General features: G+C 31.3%; 1 protein-coding gene across 1 annotated transcript; it reads right to left on the bottom strand.

Annotated features, from left to right (window-relative positions):
* Nucleotides 1-371: 371 nt before the first annotated feature.
* LOC148626229 (uncharacterized) lies at nt 372-20,448 on the bottom strand. Its single transcript, XM_088570059.1, has 5 exons — nt 20,201-20,448; nt 6,521-6,705; nt 5,104-5,212; nt 1,118-1,299; nt 372-648 (listed from the first exon to the last, which is right to left on the bottom strand). The coding sequence occupies exons 1-4, from the start codon at nt 20,294-20,296 to the stop codon at nt 1,126-1,128; spliced, it is 564 nt and encodes a 187-aa protein (XP_088426185.1). The 5' UTR covers nt 20,297-20,448; the 3' UTR covers nt 372-648; nt 1,118-1,125.
* Nucleotides 20,449-21,747: the final 1,299 nt, after the last annotated feature.

The raw sequence follows: 21,747 nt of genomic DNA, 5'->3' as shown, positions 1-21,747 counted from the left end.
CTTTAACAACACCAAAAAACTTTTCTCGTGTTTATGATTATTAGCATCGAATAAGGACGGAAAACTAGATTTTTACTTTACGGTTGTGGATCAAACGAAAATTAGCAATGCAAGAGTATATCCTTAGAGTTTTACGGGAAGGGATACAATGAAATCTGAAGTATACAAGTCATGTAAAACACAAGAATGAGTATGCACTAGACAAAATAAAAATTCAAGAAGCTGCCATTGTTTTTGGCATATTTGGTATCCACCAACCATGAATTGGAGTTGTAAATCATCTCAATTAGCTGCTTAACTTACAATCTAACTGGAGAACAATCTTCAGTTATGATAAGGCATCACAATAGTAAACAAAACATGTTAAGGCCTATAGTCCAAAACTTTCTAGTAATTTATTTCATTTTCAAATATGCACAGTCAAATATTTTCACTGTCTTTTTGAGAACTTTCAGACTTGAAATCATAGAAAGGGTGGGATGAAAAACAATAATATGCGATGGTAGAAAGAAGTGCAGTAGGTATTAAAAAATAATGTCTGTTACTCAAATGACTAGCTTCCAACAAAATATCTACATTATAAAGTGATAGCAACTTGAACCCGTGACTGTTATATTCGGTGCCACTTTCCAACAATGTTATCCTGATCTGAAAAAGACAAATGAACTTATAGAAAGAAATCTAAATAAAATAAGAACTTCAATAGGTAACTTCAATAAGATTTTGCATATTGAATTCAGAACTTTGGCTGAAGTGATATCAACTCCGTCTTTGACGACCATATGGTCAATCCGTTGGGATATGTTTTAGTGGGTTTTGCGTACAGTGTTTTAAGTTTTAAAGTTACTTTTTACATTTTGTTTTTCCGTTACTATACTTGTTTCTATTGAGCCATTCTTCAGTTTTTAAGTATTGACACGTTTCCGCAGATTGTCTGGGGTTCCAATGGTATATTTTCTAGACCAGTAGCATTATACTGCAAAGTAAAAAAAATGGATTTGTATCAATAGCTAATTACACATGAAGATTTGCTGATAAAGATAGGCGCATTCTGTAAAGAGTTCTGTACTTCGGAGTTGCAGGTAGCTGTATGCACGACCAAAAAATAAATCGTTACCTGATTGATCAGTATCTTGGTACATTTCTCAAGAATTCTTCCCTCATTCCGTTACATTTGTACGGCCTAACTTCGGATGCATCCAGACTGTCATAACTGATTGGGTAAGTTTCGGTCGTAGATTTCCCTGCCCTTCCTCTTCCCCCAACTGGATTCAGATGTCGTGGGCACAGACACATGATCTGTAATGAGTTATATCATTCAGTCAAAGATATGTCGTAATAAGGAAATTCTGATTAATTTACGACTTACAAGGGATACTTGCAAATGTAGAATTTATACTTGACACCATTATAACGACTTGGGAAGTTTAAAATTGAAAAGTGTTAAAAAACAAATTAAAAATTATATTTCAGCGTTTGCTTTCAGATATTGTCTCTATTTTCTTCATTCTTTGCATGTCAATGACTTTTATATATTTTATCATTTTGGTTTTCTACTAGGTTTTTCAACTCTGCTTGTAAAGAACAAAAATACATAACGTGTTATATTATTATCTGGAAAGTGTAGATATCATCAAAATGATTTGAAGATGTTAATAATTAATTAAACAAAAGAAAACATATTGGCAGTACGTCAACAATAGTTGTAAATGCAAACATAATGACCATAAAACATACATTTCTGTTCCCAGACACCTTTTCTTCCGTAAAAAAGAGGTTAAGGGTGTGTTGTGATATAATCGAATTGACATGCATTTTAGACGCTGCAGTGATTTATTTTACGATAGTCAACTAATAATTAGTTCTTAGGTTTGAAGTATTTGGTACATCTGTATCCGTTAAATCCTGATAATATATATTAGTTTTTGATTATGTTGTTTGAAGTAAATCGATCTATCACAACACGGCTATGCTGGTTTGTTTGTTTTTTCTTTTCTTTGAATCATAATGACCGAAGATATTATCAACTATTCTGATGTATGGAATTTTATTTGCATATGATATGTAAAAGAACTGAAAGTTATACCTTAAATACAAAACTATAATTATATATATAATGCAAAATGTATTTATTTACTCCCGCTCCGATATTAGTGGAAGCCTTTAATTATCACATCTTAAAGTGGCTAATGGTAAGGGTAAATATAATTTGAGAATGTGATTGCTTTCGCGTTTTTTTGTACGTGTGGCATGGCATATAATATGCTATTTCATATTACTAGATATAACAATCAAATTTATAACTGATCGCTTTGTAACGGTTTCATATGAAAACCATCTTAACCAAGTAAATGATCAAAAACAAAATTAGACATGAATGAATGTTATCAATGCAATTAACAAAGTCAACGGCACAACGCAACAAGGAAAAGTATAACCAATATTAAAAGGAATATAATGCAAAATGAATAATTGAAAAAAAAAAAAAAAAAAAAAAAAAAAAAAAAATGCGTCACAGAAAGGTCAACGAAGCACATCGACAATGCCTTTTTGTAAATATTTGTTTTTATCGTTTGGGTGAAATTTTAAAGGCCAAAACAAATTTAACATGCACAATTAAATGTTTATACAATCATTTACTGAAACATACAAGCAAACAAAGAAAACCAAATGAGGTGGACAAATTTTTTTAGGGTTAGATGCTATATACAAATATAAATGCCACCGTGGAAGAAATACAATTATCATATAGATAGCAGTGATTTACAGAATGTGCCTAGTGTTAAAAAGTTTCGATAATTCACACTATGAAATAAATTCGATAATTTCACTCTCGCACTTTCTCCCACCAAAATGTCACAACACGAATATCAATACGCCGTCCACAAAATTTAAAATTTATGTTGAAAATAGCAACGAATAATGGAGAAAACCTATATAATAAATAGGATAATCAATTGGTTATCGTGAATAAACAAAATATGATCACTTGTGCCAAGAACACAATAAGATTTAACTCGTGCGCGGAACAAGTTCCGCACACTCATTAAATCTAGGCGTTCTTCCTCGGCACTCGTGACCATATTTTGTTTATTCACGATAACCAATTGTCTACTTTTTCCAATTAATTATCTTATTATTCACAGTTTTGTGGATTGGTCAAAATAGGAATCAAACTCCCAACGAATTTTACAATTTCTGTTAAAAACTTTACTAATATTAGTGAATCAAATTCAACGAACTAACGAAATTTTGAAACGAGACATTTTGAATATTTACGAATATAATTACATTTTCAATAAGTAATGACTGTAAAAGTGTATCTTTGAGCTCTTTGAAATTTAAAGTAGAAGTATTTTTTTTTCAAACCTACCAGTCAATCGTGTTTAATTATATGTTAAATTCATTTAGCCATGATAAAGTTTTGAGAAAAAAAGACACCAAATATTACTATTTATTCTAAAAGCAGGAAATGGCCCAATAGAAAGCTTGCTAAAGTGTTTATCTGATGAAATGGTGTTTAAGATAATTATCTTACACCGTATTATAATGGTAAGAAATTAATTTAGACTCATCAACAATTGAATATAACGTGCAAAGTAGTCTGACACGTTTTGGAAACATCATTTTAGTGGCTTCACACTAAAAGAGTTCAGTAGTACAGATTGGGATTCAGTGGTAAAGAAAAACAATGACTTTAAGGGGGTAGATCTAAGGTAAAGGAAGTAACTCTTGAAATCAGTGATATGTTTTGTATCATATCCAATTTCATCAAAACGTATTAAGCTTTTATTTGAAAACAAGAATGAAATCAGTCCAAGTCACTTCGATGCTTACATAGATTAATGTAAAATGTTGAATACAAACGTTCAAATACATTTGTAAGAGTTGTGTCTCTTACCATATGTCTACCTCCTTAAGTCAAACTCCTGTGGATTGACTTGGTCGGGCGAAGTCAGTCACTTATTGACAACCCTTTGACCATATCTTGTTATAGTTTTAAGTAACAAAGGTACATAAGCAATACAGAACCGAGGTTAGTTTTTTGCTGTTCCATCACTATGAGTCATCAATATTGAACACACTTTCAGGTTGGTTTAGAAAGACTTACACGGCCAACTTGCCAATTCCAAGAACTGTTTCAATGTCCGATATTTGCAGAAGCGATGATAAGAACACTTATAGCTACCATGAGCTCGATTGTAAATAGTCGGAAGGAGAAACGAGGTGGGAAAACAATTCACAGCTACTAAAGTCGTTGAAAATGCCTTTTTCACACTTTACTCTAAATTGTGAACTTTCAGTCAAGAATTTCAAAATAAGCACTTTCAAAACTAAAACAAAGTATGCGTGTACATATACAGTGAAATACATCTAAACCGAATCTCTTTTGGGCTAAATGTTGTATTCGATTAAGGCAAGGGCTTTCACAGGTTTAAAACATATTGAAACTGATATGAATAACTTTCACAAGAAGTATATATGTCACACAAACCACCAGTTTTTCCAGTATTCGTTCAAATATGTTTCACTGTATTGTGATATCTTCGTCATATCATTATACATTGAATAGAAACAGTTTAATTCATTCCTCATTTAGGCAGATATTTCGTTTGATTTCGCTATAAACTTGATTAAAAAAGTGCCATTCATTACTTTCGATAATTTAATTTCCTTTTTGAACATTTTTTTTATTTTTGCCGGTACGTAATTTCACGTAAAACTTCTAAAACATAAAGCCGATTTGTCATTTTGTGAAGAATTTGAAATTCCTATGAACGATTCAAAATTCTCCTATTGTATACAAAAAGGTTGAAAGTCAAGTGTTAAGGCTAATCTTAAGAAAAAAATATATAAAGACCTCGATGTCCTTTGGTATAATTCTAGTAATACACACACTAACAGTACAAAAAATTGAATTCAAATAATGTATTGAAGAGGTATGAAACCCACAGCAGGCACATTTCCTTTCGACCTCAAATACATATTTGTAATAAATCGATTTTAAAAAGAATAATCAAGGGAACCAAGATTCTTTAACATTCGTTTGAATCACTTAATGACCAATTTCAAACGAATAGTTAGAGATTTTATATAACTTACTTCAAAGTAAGACTGTCCATCTAAGTTCATTGAATTCATTCTGAGATTTCTGACAGTTTGTCCTGGTCTGCAATTTTGATAATGGCTAATTGGCTTACAAACAGCTTCCCTGTAATACAAACGAATTCTAGTCAATGCTATCAAATTAGAAACTCTACACAACGTGACATTATTTTTCCTTTTGTATCCAATACTTTCCTTTTATCTGCTGCATTATATTCAATATGTTATATTTAACTGACTTCTCCCACAAATGTAATGGTTTCTTAGAACATTTAATAGTTTTCCAATTGGTCTTGATCAAAAATTGGGAAAATTGTTTTTTTTTTGCTTTAGATTTTCACGTTTGTACATTTTAACAGTGATAAACATGTAAAAAGCTGACTCTTGTAGTATTATAATTGACATTACCTAAATAGATGTTTAATGACATTTTTTTGCTCTATTTCATTTGCAACTGTAGTGTTTGGTAAACTGAAAGATATCCGTTTTATAATCACTCCTAATGTTATGGCTGAATTTCATGTTTTAAGAAATAAGACTTATTGTATCAAAAAGAAAATATCAAAAACGATTTGGAATCTACCTAAATACTTGTTCAATAGAAACAATAATTTGTAATTACATTTTATTACAATGAATATATTGAAATGATCTTATAAAAAGAAAAACGAAACAACGTTTACCCTCTCAATGTCCTAGAATGCGTATAAATAATCTTTATCGCATTCCGGAAATAACTATGAATTTAACCATCCGGAAAAGTGATAACAGGGAAAGGATAAAGTCATGATAAGGTTGTTATTTGATTAACATGCTGTTGTAAGTATAAACATCGTTGATTTTCATTTAGATGAAATCTCAATTAATTTCCTGTTCATTGTAAATTAATCTTTATGTTCTGGTATATAGAGTGATAAAAAGCAATAGTCGTAATATCATGAAAACAAAAACTTGAGACAGACAAATTTCCTATTGAGTGAATTAAAGGTAGAAAAATATATATCATGAAATCTGTCGTAACCAAACACTTTTGGGGTGCTTAATTTGTTCGGTTTAAACAGATATTCGATTTACCAAGGTTCAAAATACATTCAACCTGATACGGAAGGACTAAATAGTTGTCTGGTCAAGACAGGTTGTCAGCGTGTTCATGGTTTGGTTCAGACAGGTTTTCGGCGTGTTCAGGTTTGGTTCAGACAGGTTTTCGGTGTGATGAGAGTTTGGTTTAGACAAGGTTCACAGTACTACAGACATACATATAAAACACCGTATCGCACACGTCTAGTAGTGCATATTGAATCGTTTGGAATATGAAAAGGCAAATTTTCCTTACTAACCAAAATATAAATAATTAAGAAGAATAAAATTGGAATCACAAAAATATAAACATAAAAACAATCTATTTTTTTAATACCTGTGTGTTTTACTTTGGTAAACCAAATGATCTTCCTCAAAGTTACATCCGTCAGTACCGGGGCATTTACAGTTTGATATATGACGATATTCCTGGCGTCTTGTCCCATCACGTAGTAATCGTTTCATAAAAAATATATCACCACATACTGCATTATCTGGACAAATTTCTAGGTCGAGTCGCCTCTGGAAAATAATTGAAAGCATTTTTAACGCTTTAAATGATTTCGCATACTGTAGTACATAATAACACACAGCGCATACGTGTTAAGTTAACTCTTGACGAAAATCGATTTTCTAAACATTAATTCAACAGGGCAACTTGATAGTCAGCTTTGACTTGCTTAAATTTGTTCCTGTCGCTGGGATGATTTTTCTTTCCGAGTGCACATGAACTCGACGTTTTTCGGATCATACACAATTAATCTTGTCTGAAATTTAAATATCAACGTTCTTAGAACAAAAACTGGTATTTCGTTATGGTTAAAGGAAACTTGATAAAACTTATCGAGAAATTAACGTAAAATTGCATTAAAGTAGGAATAAATACGGAAAAGTTCATACTTTTTATATAATAAAATTCCAAAGTTTAGACAATATGAGCTAATACAAATACAAAAATAGAAAAATTAAAAAAAAAATATATATAAACAAAACAAAACAAAACAAAACAAAACAATACAAAACAAACAAACAAACTTGTCTGAGCCTTTTCACATAAAAAAAAAAAAAAAACAGTTAGCGTCTTTGACATACTTACTTTTGATAGTAAGGATAAAAATCACATATTGTATTGCTATGATGACTGTTGTGTGAAAATAGATAATGCAGAGGTATAAATAATAGAAAAAAACTTAATTTATGACGATATTACGATTTTAATTAGTTGTTCGACAAGTCAATAAACATTTCTTTGCAATAATACATACCAAGCTGAAAATCATTTACAAGTTTTCACAAAAGCTTTAGGACAAGTATATTATAGCAGTATTCCTTTTATCTACCGACATTTCGGAATCGTTTTTGTTTCAAAAGTTGTTTAACTTAGATTTACAAAAATACTACTGTAAACGTATTGATTTTCGCGGATTCTTTCAAGTAAACATATTCACGGTTATCAATAGTCGGGGTCAATGATTAGAGTTATATAGCGTTTAAAATCAATTTAGCATGTACTATTTTTCGCCGGTTTCTTTCCACCGCGAAAAAAGCGAAAATTAGTACGTTAACAGTACTTAATACCTAACGAAAACATTAGCTTCATAACGGCCATTTATTTTGATGTTCAGACGTGAAAATAAAAGTCCAATTTAGTTATGTTACAGTGTGAACTATAGAAAATCATTTCACACAGAAAATTAGATAAACCACTATTCTTTTATATCAACAATAAACAAGGATCTAAACATTCGACGTCACCAACGCAATTATAATGCTGTTGAATATAGCGTCCTATTGTATTGAACATTATACCGTTATCTTTCTCATTATCTCTCTAAATAGTTAGGACGAGTTGATTACCATTCTTGTGTATTAAATAACTGATTCAGACATTAAATCTATTGAAATAACGGGTCAGGCCGATTTTGTTCCTGACAATTATCGTGTTCGGTCAACTGATTGTGTGTTTGTTCACAAACGATGTCGGAATAAAAATAGACATTTTTATATTCCAAGCACTATTTTCCCGATTCCACAAGATATTTTGTTCTAGTCTGAGTGAAGATTACGTTTTCCCCTACTTTAAAAACTATGTTGTAAAATGCATTTTAATACATTTTGAGGAAAGCTGGGTAGCTGTAAAGTTAATGGATAGTTCAAAATTTTAAATTGTGGATATTGAACTACTAAATAGATATATATTTGTAAACAACCTCACAATTGGCATTTCTTGTATTCGAAAACATATCTATCCATTACAAAAAGTATATTCTTATTGTTTTTTTTTTTTTTTTTTTTTTTTTTTTCATGGAAACGTGCGAGTTTTTTATTCTCTTTTATATAAATGAGCTCTATATTGCTGGTTAGATGAATAGTATCATTTGACAGTCAATGAAGAGACCTTGATGATAGGAAAAATTGATGACCATTGAGAATGACTAAAGGCGTTACGGTGTTTAGTGTTATCTTTGGAACTCTTAAGATAATGCATGGAGCTGTAATTTGGCTAAGTATCGTTTTGTGTCGGAACCACACGGGATATATTTGAAATGCCTTATTTCAATGGAATCTTGACAGCAAAGTTATTACGTTTGATATATTGCAGATGTTGTCACTCAAAGTGAGTTAAGATAGTAGTTTTTATTGCCTTTTTAGCATATCAAAAAGAAACAGCCGCTCATAACAACCCTTAAAAACATAATGGAAGAGCATCGCCAATGTCGGTTTTGTATCTTTGAAGTAATGATTTGACTAGTGTATGGTGTTTAGATTAGGATAGTTATACATCTATGGAATCTTAATCAAATGGAATTATTATAGAAGAAACAATCGGTCAAATTACGTATTTCCACTACAAAAGTGTTCAGTCACATTACTTACATATGGAACCGATGGAATATTATGACGAAATAGATATATATGAACACACACACACGTAAGCGCGAAACAAACAAAAGAACAAAACAATACAATTGAATTTTTTAGCAAAGAAAAAGATAGTTTCCAAATATTATAGGATCATCAAGAAGATTAGATCGGTAATCAAAAAGAATATATTCTATGGTTAACAACATAGATCATGAAATAACCAAACTGAATGGTCACAAAAAGAGTAAATGAAGTAGTTTAATCCATTAAAATAAAATGAACAAAGGATCCTGTGTGCCGTAGTTCTTCATATGGACAATGATGCATGATGTAATTTGCAACTCAGAAATATAAGAATGAGTTAAAAATATCAATAGATCACTTAAAACCTATCGCTCCCGTTTTTTTTGTTGGAGTTCAACCTCTTAGTAATTGTGAGTTGTCTAATTTTCAGTTTTTATAAATATTTTTATTCAGTTGAGTTCATTTTAAATATTTATAAGTCTCTGATTCCTATTTTCACATTTAGGTTGTTTTTTTTTGGCCCTTTTGTTTTGTTGATTTTGTATTTTTGTCGATATATATTGATGAAACGCAATTAAACCTGCGATTGCATACACTGTCACTTCGCCTAATATACAGATCCAAAAATTCTAAATGACATTATCGAAGACATATGTATATGGCATTTAGTTACGAAAGTAAAAAGTTTTCGCATGATATGTTTCGGAAAAGAAAATAAGTTAAGTTTTGTCCCATGTCTAACTTGGATAAAACTGACATAAGGCAAGGACTCACATTACTAGAAGAATAAAGAAATTCCACTGTGATGTGTCCCAGAATAATGTTGGGATGCCATTCGAAAACTCATCATTCAATTTTACAGGTGCCGAATCAACAAATCAAAGACCAAATGTGTTGGTTTTATTATATTATCAAGAGAAATACCAATAGTATCATTTAGGGTCGACTTTATATGAATTTGAAAATAGTAAATATCGATGTAGAAAATTTATGGAATGACGAATGTAAGTCTCCAAATATTAAACATGTCAGTCTTATTGATATAAGATAGAAAGGTTTGATTGGGTTTATTCAGCATGCATTCAAGTTCATATCTGTATAGTAAATGCTATAATTGAATGTAAAACAAATGATATCTAACTATAGGGAAGATTTGTTCTAGATCTATGTAAACCAAGAGGAAATAAAACAGCTATCTTTAATGACTCATTGCTGCTGTATATTACTCAGGAATAAAATAAAATCTGATGCCACAGGACATAGAACAATGATGAACAATTAAAGTTTTGAAAAATACTAACAAGAGCTTTATCTTAAAAGGCTAATAGAGCAGATGGAATTGTATCTTTCATTTATCAAAGTCTTGGTTTAAAATAATGACCAATCTATATTTGTCATTTCCTCTAGGGAACAGTTATTTACTGACATAATCAAGCGAACGAAATGGAACTTGGATGCAGAGATCCTCTGATTTAATGAATGAATGAGCAAATAAGAAGATTTAATTCAGAATGCAGACAAGATACCAAATAAAGATACTTGTAATGCGTGTTTTTACATAAAGTTATGTTTTGTTCTCTAACAGACAAGACTTAGCATCTTTCATATTTATATTCAATTCATTATAATCATAAAGGAAATCATTTCCTTCTGAACGCACACAAATATATATCAAAATTGAAATACATGTGATACGTTACAGGTATGCTGAATGTTTAATGTTGATTAAATTAATATTCGATCATATGAAATCATTTCCCGTAATATATTGTATTATGGGTTTGAAACTTATAATACCAAACAAATTACAGATTTTAAATCTAAACAAACAACGGGATGAGGGGGAATAACAATCAGGGCTGCATTATTGTCAACATGGACTGGGTGTTCCGAGAGGGTAAATGTTAATACCATGATGCTAGTAGAAAAACAAAATATGCTTGTTGACATCTTAGGAAATACTCATTACTCGGAATAGTAGCTGTTAATCTTGGATATTCGTAATCGTTAACGTAAAAAAAATTAGCACAGTCTCACTTTGGTTTTCATAGTAAACCAACCCCAGTACAATACTTTACGAGTTAAATTTGTGAAATATTTGATAAAAATTTTAATCATTAAGAGTAAGTGTTTAGTAGAATCAGGCAAAATGGGAAAAATCAGAAACATGCATGTCAAAACCCCACCGATTTGACAATGTCATATCACTCAAGGATACTTTCTCTATTTGAAAAGACCATTATTTATTCTCTGCATCACTGGCTTTGCTCAGAATTTTTTTCAATAGAATCTTAGAAAATGAGATTTTTGACAGAATTATCCGCCCTTTGAATGTTCATTTTCAGTGCATTTCTTTCAATGAAATTGTAACTCAATGGTCCAGCATGATATGGAAAATCTTGTCTGTTTTTCTTTGATTCTGATGGTATAAATAGTCAAATTACACAATCAAAATGATGGGTTTTTTCATACCATGTTTCACCTACTGCCTGATTCTTACAAGGACTGACACTTAATTAATTAAGTATACGCATCATTCACTTTTGGATATTTTAGTATAGTCTGTCTATACCGAACCCATTGTGGGCATTTGTTTGTTAAGGCAGATGTTCGGTTTACTCTTTAAATTTTGTCGTATGTGGAGTAACTTTACATACGTCTGATAAAGAAATATTTTAGGTTTATCCAGGGTTTAGTTTAGACAGGTTTCACTGTTAAAGCTGGTTTGCGCAGCGAATGAAATATTCACAAAAATATTACCATTTAAACATTAGGAAAATTCATTATGTTTTTAGTGACAAGTGTGTTTTTCATTGATTAGTGCAAAATCTGGTTTAAATGAATTAAAAAGGAGATACAATTTGAATAATTTGTCTTTCGAGTATTGCTTATTGTTGTTATTTAATTTTGTTCGGATTTGGAGTAAATCGGGGATAAGAGTATATATGTAACTTATAGTCTTATTATTCTTTTCACTGCCTTCATTGCATTGTTATTGCTAAGAAGATATGTTCAATTCGGTTGTCAGGAATCAAGATGTGTTAAACAAATGGAAGGAAAACATAAAATATTTCCACAAAACAAAAGCAAAATGTTAAAAGCAGCAATCACTTCCACAAGTCATTTGAGCTTGAAATGAAATGAAAAAGCCAGTGAAATTTAGCATTCATACTGTTCAATGAACAACGCTGCTTCGTTCAAAATGACACATCACGAACTTCCATTTGCTTTTAAAACAAGTTAAAATAGAAATCATGTCTTTTTCCTGATGAATAAAAATTGTTTTGACACTCATACAAGGATATGTTCTTTCATGCTTCTTCATAATGCACGTTGTAATGATCTGAAGAATGTATTTTAAAGCATCTTTTTTCCTTCTAAAAGACTTTTCTATATTTTCTTTCGTTTATTTTTTTCCAAATCTTTCATACATGAAAGTTTTTTGAATGTATTTTATGTATTTATTTTGCGAACATTCGAATCTATACAGAAGCACCAGGTCGCACAAAATAGTTTGAAAGTACAAACTTAAAAGCAAGATTTAATCGACTTCTTAAAAGATTGTTAAAACACTTTATTGTTAGTAATTGATTAAGAAGCTAACAAAAATTAAGAAAAGTTCAATGCTTAATTAGTATGACAATGTCGTAAAATTTATGATAAAAACATGTTCTTGCAAGGGTCTTTTGCGTGCATTTATTGTTCCTTCGAAGTTTTAATTAAATCTTTTTATCTAATATAGCTTTTTAATTTAAAACGCTTTTCAAATGATAATGATTTTGTTCAGATAATATGCAGACATATTCAATACCAGTTTCCGCTATAAAGATGACGTATTATCGTTAAATAATTCTTGTTTCGGAGATTTGATACATCGCATTTACCCCAAGAGCTTGAGATAAAGGATACTACAGACACTGTGAAGTCAGCCTCATATCTTGACCTACAGTTAGACATCGGTGGTAAAGGAACACTATTCTCAAAACTTTACGACAAAGGTAATGATTTTTCATTTAGAATTGTCAGTTTTCCTTTCATCTGTAACATCCCATCAGCAACTGCGAATGGACTTTTCATATCACAACTCAAACGTGATGCCAGAGCTTACCGAAACTACGCAGACTTTTTATATCTTGCTAGACTTCTTACAATTAGGCTTCTGGCACAGGGTTATTTTACTACAAAATTGAAGTCATCACTTCACAACTTTTATGGTTCTCATCATGAACTCCTGGATCGTTACGGGGTATCCGTCTGCACCATGAAAACTGATTATTTGCTCAACGTGTCATAGTTTTCCTTTCCCATTTCGTATACTCCGGACTTTTTATGAACAACTCGGCGGGTGGTTCTAGAATAGCAGAGGACGCTTACCCTACCGGTGCACCCGGTCCAAGCTCCCAGTTTTTAGTTGAGTCCGCGTTGCTCATTTGCTTTTGTTACTTTGAATGTATTATTTTAGTTACTTTATGTTCTTTGTTGTGTATGTCTGTTTTTCCATGTCTGGTCTTTGTCCCTGGATTACATCCTTTTGATTTTCGCTTGAATCTTGGTGTCCCAGATTACTCCGTCAATAATGTTAAATAATTAGCATAGAATAACATAAGCTATAGTAACGTGTTCTTTACGTATCAGTCTTTATAAAAATCAGAGAGGAGGTGCTTCATAAATGTAAAAAAAAACCACTGAACTCGCTTTTATTTCTTGTTCAAAGACAGTTACTGATCACATAATCAGTTTTAGTTTTTCATTTGTTTGTTGCATTAAAAAATATAAATATACAGATTGTCTATGAAATTGGCACTTTGCAAAATATATCGTTGATTTGGCCAGATTTGGTTGATTACAATGGCAGACGAATATTTGATTTTCTCAAAAAATACTGATCTGAATACAGAACAACTGATCTGCATACAGAACTGATCTGAATACAGAACGACTTCCTGTTACGTGAAAATAACATGTGGAATGACAAAGCATGATTTGCTGGGTGAGTTACTCTACACCATCAATCAGTTTACCCTTAGCAGTGTTTATATTCTATATGGACTCTTACTCCATACTGTTATGTAAATGTTTTTAATGATCCGGTTTTAGGTATTTCCCTCTTTGGACACTGTTTCTTTTTATCCGTACACTTTCGATTTTGAAAACAATTATGATTAAGAAAACATAATTAATTTAAGGTTTAAAGAAAAGGCATTGAAATATAATATCTAGACATTTTATATAATTCAAATAATTACCTCATATTCGTGCAAATTAACACTGATATGAATTTATTTACAAAAATCTATGAAGCACTCTTTACTTGTTTTATAAAGTTATGTTTGCGATGAGTACCATTTCAGAACTGTTTCATTTCACTTACTCCGTTTGTGCTACTTGTATATGTAACTGACAATTTTTATTTTTTTTTATAAATATACAAGCTGAAGCACGAAATCAAATTCGAAATCAAAATTACAGTTTGTGATTGCTGTTTGAATCGATAAATCAGTTCACTGATGACTTAAGATGACACCTGCAATGGATCTCAACTGTAAAATCGTAAGATGAGACGAAACGGTAAAAATATTGCTGCAGTTTTTCTCTAATATCAAATAACAAGAAATGTCAGTGAAACATGGTAGCCATTACAAGTCTTCTGAAAGCTTGAGTTTCATATACGCAGTTCACTGCGCACAACTTCTACTTCTTCGAGAAAGAATCAAGTTTCATAATGGTTGATTCAAGTAATTACATAATTCAGAAAATACGCTTATCAATTTCTGATGCGTAGTTGTGAGCAATTCACTAGGTAGACCTAAATGATGAAACATGTTATCAGATATGCTTTTTGAATAAATGAATTTGTTCTCATTGAGATAATGCAGTGTGGATAAGTAACATTATCTTGCAAGACGGAGTAATTAAGCATTGATATCATAGCTTTTATCTTATTCAGTAATGTTATTTATTTTACACAACGTGAAGTAGGGTATAGACAATAAACCATTATATCATCATGTTAAACAATTATAAATATCCATTTCTGGTAAAAGGTAATTGAAACCAAAGTTTTAAAATTGATGAAAACTTGAAAACTTGAGCATAACAACAAGTCAACAGTATTGTGCTACAACCTTAGAGAAAACAAATAATGTACAGAGTAAGCCATGATACAGTTGTTTCCATGTTGTAATCAGATATACTAAATGACATGGTTATTTCATGTATAAGGTCAATTTATTTTGTAAACGTTTAGGTTTTAAATCCAGGGAATTCATCGCTAAAGCATTACGTCATATTTGTATAGCGCGTACCTAATTAAACTTATGGTTGTAATGTGAAGCATCTACTCTGTACTATTCTCTTAACTTTTGTTTTGTAAAAAGATCCTTTCATGGTCAATTCGTGTAAAACTATCGACGAAGCATAAGTATCAAAATAAAACAATAAACGCTTTCTGTGCTTTAGTGCAATGGATTCCGAGTCAATTATATGGGCCACAAGATGTAATGACATTAAAATTTATATTTTTCGTGTTTGCATAACCAGTAAGTTTAAATTTTATTATTTAAGGAATGGGTGTTATATTTTTGGAAAGAGTAGTCTTTATAAGAATCATGCAAATTCTTTAATATGTTATACACCCCCAAAAAGCTACTCATATTTATTTTTGTTATTAAGTTGTATTGTGGGTATATATGATGAAATGCATAATCACTCATTCCAATCTGTCTGCACTTAGGAGATAATCCACATTGAGAACCACGCAGTTTCTATTGTATTTCAGTGTTATTTACAGAGTACATTGTAAATATTTTTTATCTCCTAAGAACAATGATTATATGAAAATGTACATATTGATTTCTGTTTACTATAACATTTTAAACAAATATCACAAATAAAAATATGTACACTTTCCAACCATTAATTACATTTTGCATGATTCTTATCTGGAGTGCTACCTTAATTCTAGAGAGTACTTTATTTGCTCTTATTTTGCTGGAAAATGTCAACAGTTTAAGCATTCTTATGATTTTATACGCTTAACAGAACGGCAGAAGACACCTACCATACCGGTGTTCCTGAATTTAGTGGAGTCCGGGTTGCTCATTTTTCTTTTATGTGTTATTCTGGTTAATTCGTGTTCTTTGTTATGGGTGTCTATGTTTTCTGTTTAATCGATATCTTTGAAATAAATTCTTTTGATTACCGTTCAAAAATTGGTTCCTTGATTTCCTTCAACTTTGTAAAAATTAAAGTTGCTATACTGATACAATGAAGAAAACATCTAGAAGTATAATGTTTAGTAGATAATGATAGAATTTTAACAAAATTACTCCGTTTATTATGTAACCCCATTACTAATTCAATTTAGTGAATGTTTAGTTATACATGTAACAGACAACAGTAAGCGTATAAAGGATACAAATTAACATTATCATAAAGATTAGTATAACTGTTCATTCTTATAAACAGGTCGTGTAGACTCATATTTAGGGCATAAGAGCATTTAGAATGCAATGTGAATTTATGTCAAACGGTTATTACTAACATAAATGGTTGCATGAATATAGAAGTAACTATTTTCATTTGCTCAAAATATTGTTCAAAACAGGAGACAAAAGTGTACGCGAAGTTTTATTGGAAAGGTTATATTGCTGTGATATCAAGTGCATTCAACTTGTCATACCAAGAGATTCAAATTAACGTACGATCTAATAAGGGTTTGAAAAAAAAGTCGGAAAAATCCTTTGACGCAAAACAATTAAGATTATGAAAAATACGAATGAGTTGATTAGGAATGCTGTTTCAATTACATTTTTCTATTTTTATTCTCATTTTACTTAGCCGTTGAGAGAAAGGTTGGAACAATAAAACAGAATAATAAATTGCAACTGATCTATATCGTGACACTTTTCAATGTAAAATCATATTAATTATTTGATACCAGATCAACTACAGAATGGATAACCTGTAATAGAAGGTATAACAAAGCAACAATAATCTTCCTTCATTTCATTAAACATTCTAATGGAAGTATGCGACATTTCCATCCAAATATTTAATTCATACATTTACAGATAATTATATTTGTTTTTGAAATAATAAAATAATGTTGACATAGAGTATCATGAACATTAAACCTTCACACCTAAATTTTCACAATTTACAAAAGATCATTAAAATGGTAGGCAATTCTAAGTAACTGAATTAATCAAGTTCAAACAAGATTTGCGTAGCCACACATAGCAATGTTTTCAAAAGACGATAACTCACAGTGTAAACCGTACGATGATGGTCTAGTTTACTAGTACAGGTGTTACGGACCAAGGGCACAGTTTACCTCAGCCGTAAAAGTTTATGAGCAACTCCACGAGTGTTTTTAAATGCAGAGGATACTTACCCTAACGGTACAGATCTCTCAGCTTTAATTAGAACCCAGGTTACTTATGTAATTTATTTTTCTTTTTAGGTGTAATTGTGGTTACTGTTAACGTATTCATTTTCGATATGTCCTAATTCTAGAATTCTAACAAATAGACTTCTGGAACAGGGTTATGTTGCTACAAGATTGAAGTCATCACTACAAAAGTTTTATGGTAGTTATCATGAACTCGTGGATCGTTACGGTGTATCCATCTGCACTATGAAAACTGATTTGTTCAACGTGTCATAATTTTCCTTTCCTCTTTCGACTAACCCGGGCTTGACTTTTTATGAGCAACTCGGCAGGTGTTTCTAGAAAAGCGGAGGACGCTTACCCTACTGGTGCACCTAGTCCATGCTCCCAGTTTTTAGTAGAGTCCGAGTTGTTCATTTATATTTGCTACTTTATGTTCTTTGTTTTGTATGTCTGTTTTCCATGTCTGGTCTTTGTCCCTGGATTACATTCCTATGATTAACGCTATAATCTTGGTTCCCTTGATTACTCTTTCCTTATTTTTCCCGTGGACTAAAAAACGCCAAAAAAAAAAAAAAAAAAAAAAAAAAAATAGTACCAGCGAAAAAGTTTATATCATAATCTAACACTAATATTTCTTTTTTCAAACCGCAAAGATTGGAACCCGGAAATATGTCTGCTTGACAGAACCCACGAAAATTATGGAAAATTAACACGTTTACAGTATTTCATATTATCGGTTGTGTGTGTCCATTTTACTATCTAGCTGTTATCCTAGAATTATATTCTTCTGACTACCGTTCAAATCCTGGTTCCCTTGTTTTCCTTTTAACATGACTTTATGTCTGTTTAGAAGCACTTATCACAAGATCTTCAGAGGGTACAAAACAAATTCACTTTATCAGTCGTAAATGGAAAATACTGTTGAAAAGTTGTCGTATTCAGAAATGCATGGAAAACATCGACATGTATGTCCTTAGCTTAGTCAGTCAAAATTAAACATTATTTAGTGACATATTGTTTGTGTTGGGTAAAAGTACATAAAACAATCCAATAATCAAACAGTTGAGACAGCATCGAAACGTATTTTTTCAGACAAAGTTTCAAAACTAATATTGGAAAGAAAGTCCAGTTGCGAGTACATAAGAATATTTTACTTCAATGTTAAAAATATTGAAAACGAAAGAAACGGTACCAAAATAAATAAATAACTAATAAATTGCACGTGATCAAGTTAAGATTTCAGAAATGCCCTTTCCTAAGAACCCATGAAAATAACTCTTAATTCTGACTAACAGATTTGAGGACAACATTTTTAACCATCAATGCAAAACAAACCCTAACCCAAGAGACACATACATATAATGTGACTATCTGTGGTAAAAAAGTAAAACATTTCCAAAGTAGAAACCTTTAAATAGGTGAACTATGAATAACAGAAGCATGCGTCTGTGTTAAAGCGTGACCTTACAAACGCAATGAAAGAGTAATCAAGGGAACTAAGTTTATAGCGGTAATCAAAAGAATGTAATCCAGGGACAAAGGCCAGACATGGAAAACAGACATATACAACAAAGAACATAAAGTAACTAAAATCATACATACAAAGTAATAAAAGCAAATGAGCAACTCGGACTGGACTAAAAACTGGGAGCATGAACCAGGCGCACCGGTAGGGTAAGCGTCCTCTGCTTTTTTAGAAGCACCCGCCGAGTTGTTCATAAAAAGTCATGTCCGGGGTAGACGAAAGGGGAAAGGAAAACTATAACACGTTGAACAAAGTAGTTTTCATAAAATCTGCAATGGTGTTGCAATTTGGTTCTATCAATGATTGGTAATTCCATAAATGTTTGCAATGTACCAAATTTGTTCAACGTGACCTGACAAACGCAATGACATCACTTAAACTTAGCTTGTCCTACAAATGACATAGTGTTGAAAACATCCACCAGTATTGCTGTAATCCGTTTGGTATTAACGTGGAATGAATAATAAAAATCAAAATGAAAATGAGAATAACGTAGACTGTATTGTTCATCATGTGGCATAAAATACAAGATATGAACATCCAATCTTTCTTCAAAACACGTGTACACCATACCAAAATGTGTAATACATACATTTTCGAATTTTAAAAGAACCGAAGTTGATCTTAGGTCAAAATTTTATACACGTTTCACAGTATCAATCTATAAGTAACTTGTATTACTTGCCTGAAGGAGAAATTTATCGTATAAAAGAAAAAAAATTTTAAATTACATTCAATGTTCAACAAAGTCGATGACATCAAAGAAAAATGACTAGATAATGCTCGTCATAGGTTTATCGTTAAGACGTTTACCTATGTGAAGTTGGGCTTCGACTTGACCTGAAATATATTCTTGACTAAATAACAATACACTGTTTTGGTGAACCATCGATATATTTGTATTTGTTAGTTTCGTTGTGCTGTAATATTGAAACGCTAACAATAATTTAATATTGAATTATGATACTTATACTGACTAACCATATTATGTCATAATATTAACACGCATTCTTAATTCACTTTCTGAAGTACTCCACTTTGAACTTCTTTACAAACAACAAAAAGTCGTGAACTTTTAAAATTTTCAATATTGGTTCAGCTTGGAATATTTTAATTTGTTTGCCGAATCTGATTTTTTTGTTTAAGAAATACAATAAATCTGTTAGTTACAACTTATAAATGAAAAATGACAAAAAGGGTATATTTACCGATATATATTCGTTGACTACTTCTTCTGATTCATCTTGGCTAAATGCATAGGTAAGAAAACATCCCAAAATAGCAAAGACACGGAAGAGTTCCATTGTAAATCAGTTCAAAAGTTTGTACAAATCTGATGAAGCAGTTATTTAGCAATTATGTTTGTAAGACTGAGCAAACTGAAACTACTAATAGTTACTTAGCCCATTCACTGACTAGCTTCGGCATTTAATTGGCAGGCGATAGCACGTAAGCGTAATATACCATCAGAGAGGGACGTACCTTTTCAATCGATCGTCTGCGAGGAAGTTGACAGGCGGGAAATAATCATAGACCATCTCCCAATTATTGGCGGGAAATAATAATAGAGCGCGTGGCAATTACTGGCGATTATTGTTGCGTGAACAAAAGAAATCTCAGTTAATCATAACTAAATAAGTGGAATTACGAGAATAGTGTGAACATCATTTTAGAATGGTGTATTAAACATGAGTTATCACAAGGACTGATACGAACCAACAATTGGTTTAATAGTACTGGAAAATATTTGTATTTTTACTGTTGTTGGGGGAGGCAAAATAAATGGCATGTCCAAATTTTATAGGTCATTTTTGTTTACGTCACAGCTTTAAAATGAAACATACAAATAGCACTTTGTCAGATATTTATATTGTTCATTTCAGATCATTGTTTGACAATGTCAGTTACTAAAATTTTTGTAATTTATGAATTATAGCTAATTTTAAAATCACCGCATGCATTTGTTCTCTATTTATAGGTAAAATTATAGATGTCTGTTAATCATTTTTAAATTCAGATTTATCAAAGATGGAAAGTTTCGGGTTAAATCTGTAGATAGAAAAAATAACAATGATAATTGCACTTTTTTCTGTAGGCGAATTTGAAATGGAGTGCGTTGTTTAATCTGTAAAAGGATAAACATTATTAATTAAAACAAAATTTTATTTAATTTTTAAAGAATATTAGAATTAAAAAAAAACTTAGTAGAATATTAAAAACGTTTGAATGCGTCAACTCGTTTTCTTTGGTGATAAATGTAGTTGCAAAAATAAAGCAAGACTGTAACATCAAACTAAGAACCTGTTTAACGAAGGTGCCCTAAGACTATAAGACATGTCTTCGGATGGTGTTAGGACATACCTTAGTCTAAGTCTCTTCTTTGAAGATGTTGTAAGTTAAGACATTTCTTTATTTTGGTCCTAACTTTAGGACATATAATTAGTCTTATGGTGGACGTGGAATTAGGATGTTAGAACATTAGTTTTAATGCAAATCACTACCCAAATGTTTATTTTAGTGGCATTTGTGGAAGCGTTCGATAGCTTCCTGAACAAAACGGCTTCTTTTTCCTCGACCATACTCGATTATAGAATCTGAAGTCTAGGTCTGCATTGATCAAAATTTGACTCCATTTTATTAGTTATCGCAAAATGTGTTGAATAATAAATCTGAGTACACGTAATGTTATGTACGTTCCGGCCTTAAGGGAAAAAAACGTGCTTTTCTCCATGTGACAAGTCAGGTTCGTTTGAAT

This window comes from Perna viridis, chromosome 2, assembly GCF_037379345.1.
Source record: "Perna viridis isolate PV_CMFRI_1.1 ecotype Kerala chromosome 2, ASM3737934v1, whole genome shotgun sequence".
Lineage (NCBI taxonomy): Eukaryota > Metazoa > Mollusca > Bivalvia > Mytilida > Mytilidae > Perna > Perna viridis.
This window is presented reverse-complemented; position numbering and strand designations above follow the sequence as displayed.

What these genes read in the sequence shown, in the direction of transcription:
- LOC148626229 (XM_088570059.1), bottom strand. Translation starts at nt 20,296, where the DNA reads ATGGAACTCTTCCGTGTCTTTGCTATTTTGGGATGTTTTCTTACCTAT. An exon ending in TAGTCAACGAATATATATCG is followed by an intron (nt 6,706 to 20,200) that starts GTAAATATACCC and finishes ATTATTTTCCAG; the next exon opens with AGGCGACTCGACCTAGAAAT. An exon ending in TACCAAAGTAAAACACACAG is followed by an intron (nt 5,213 to 6,520) that starts GTATTAAAAAAA and finishes TTTGTATTACAG; the next exon opens with GGAAGCTGTTTGTAAGCCAA.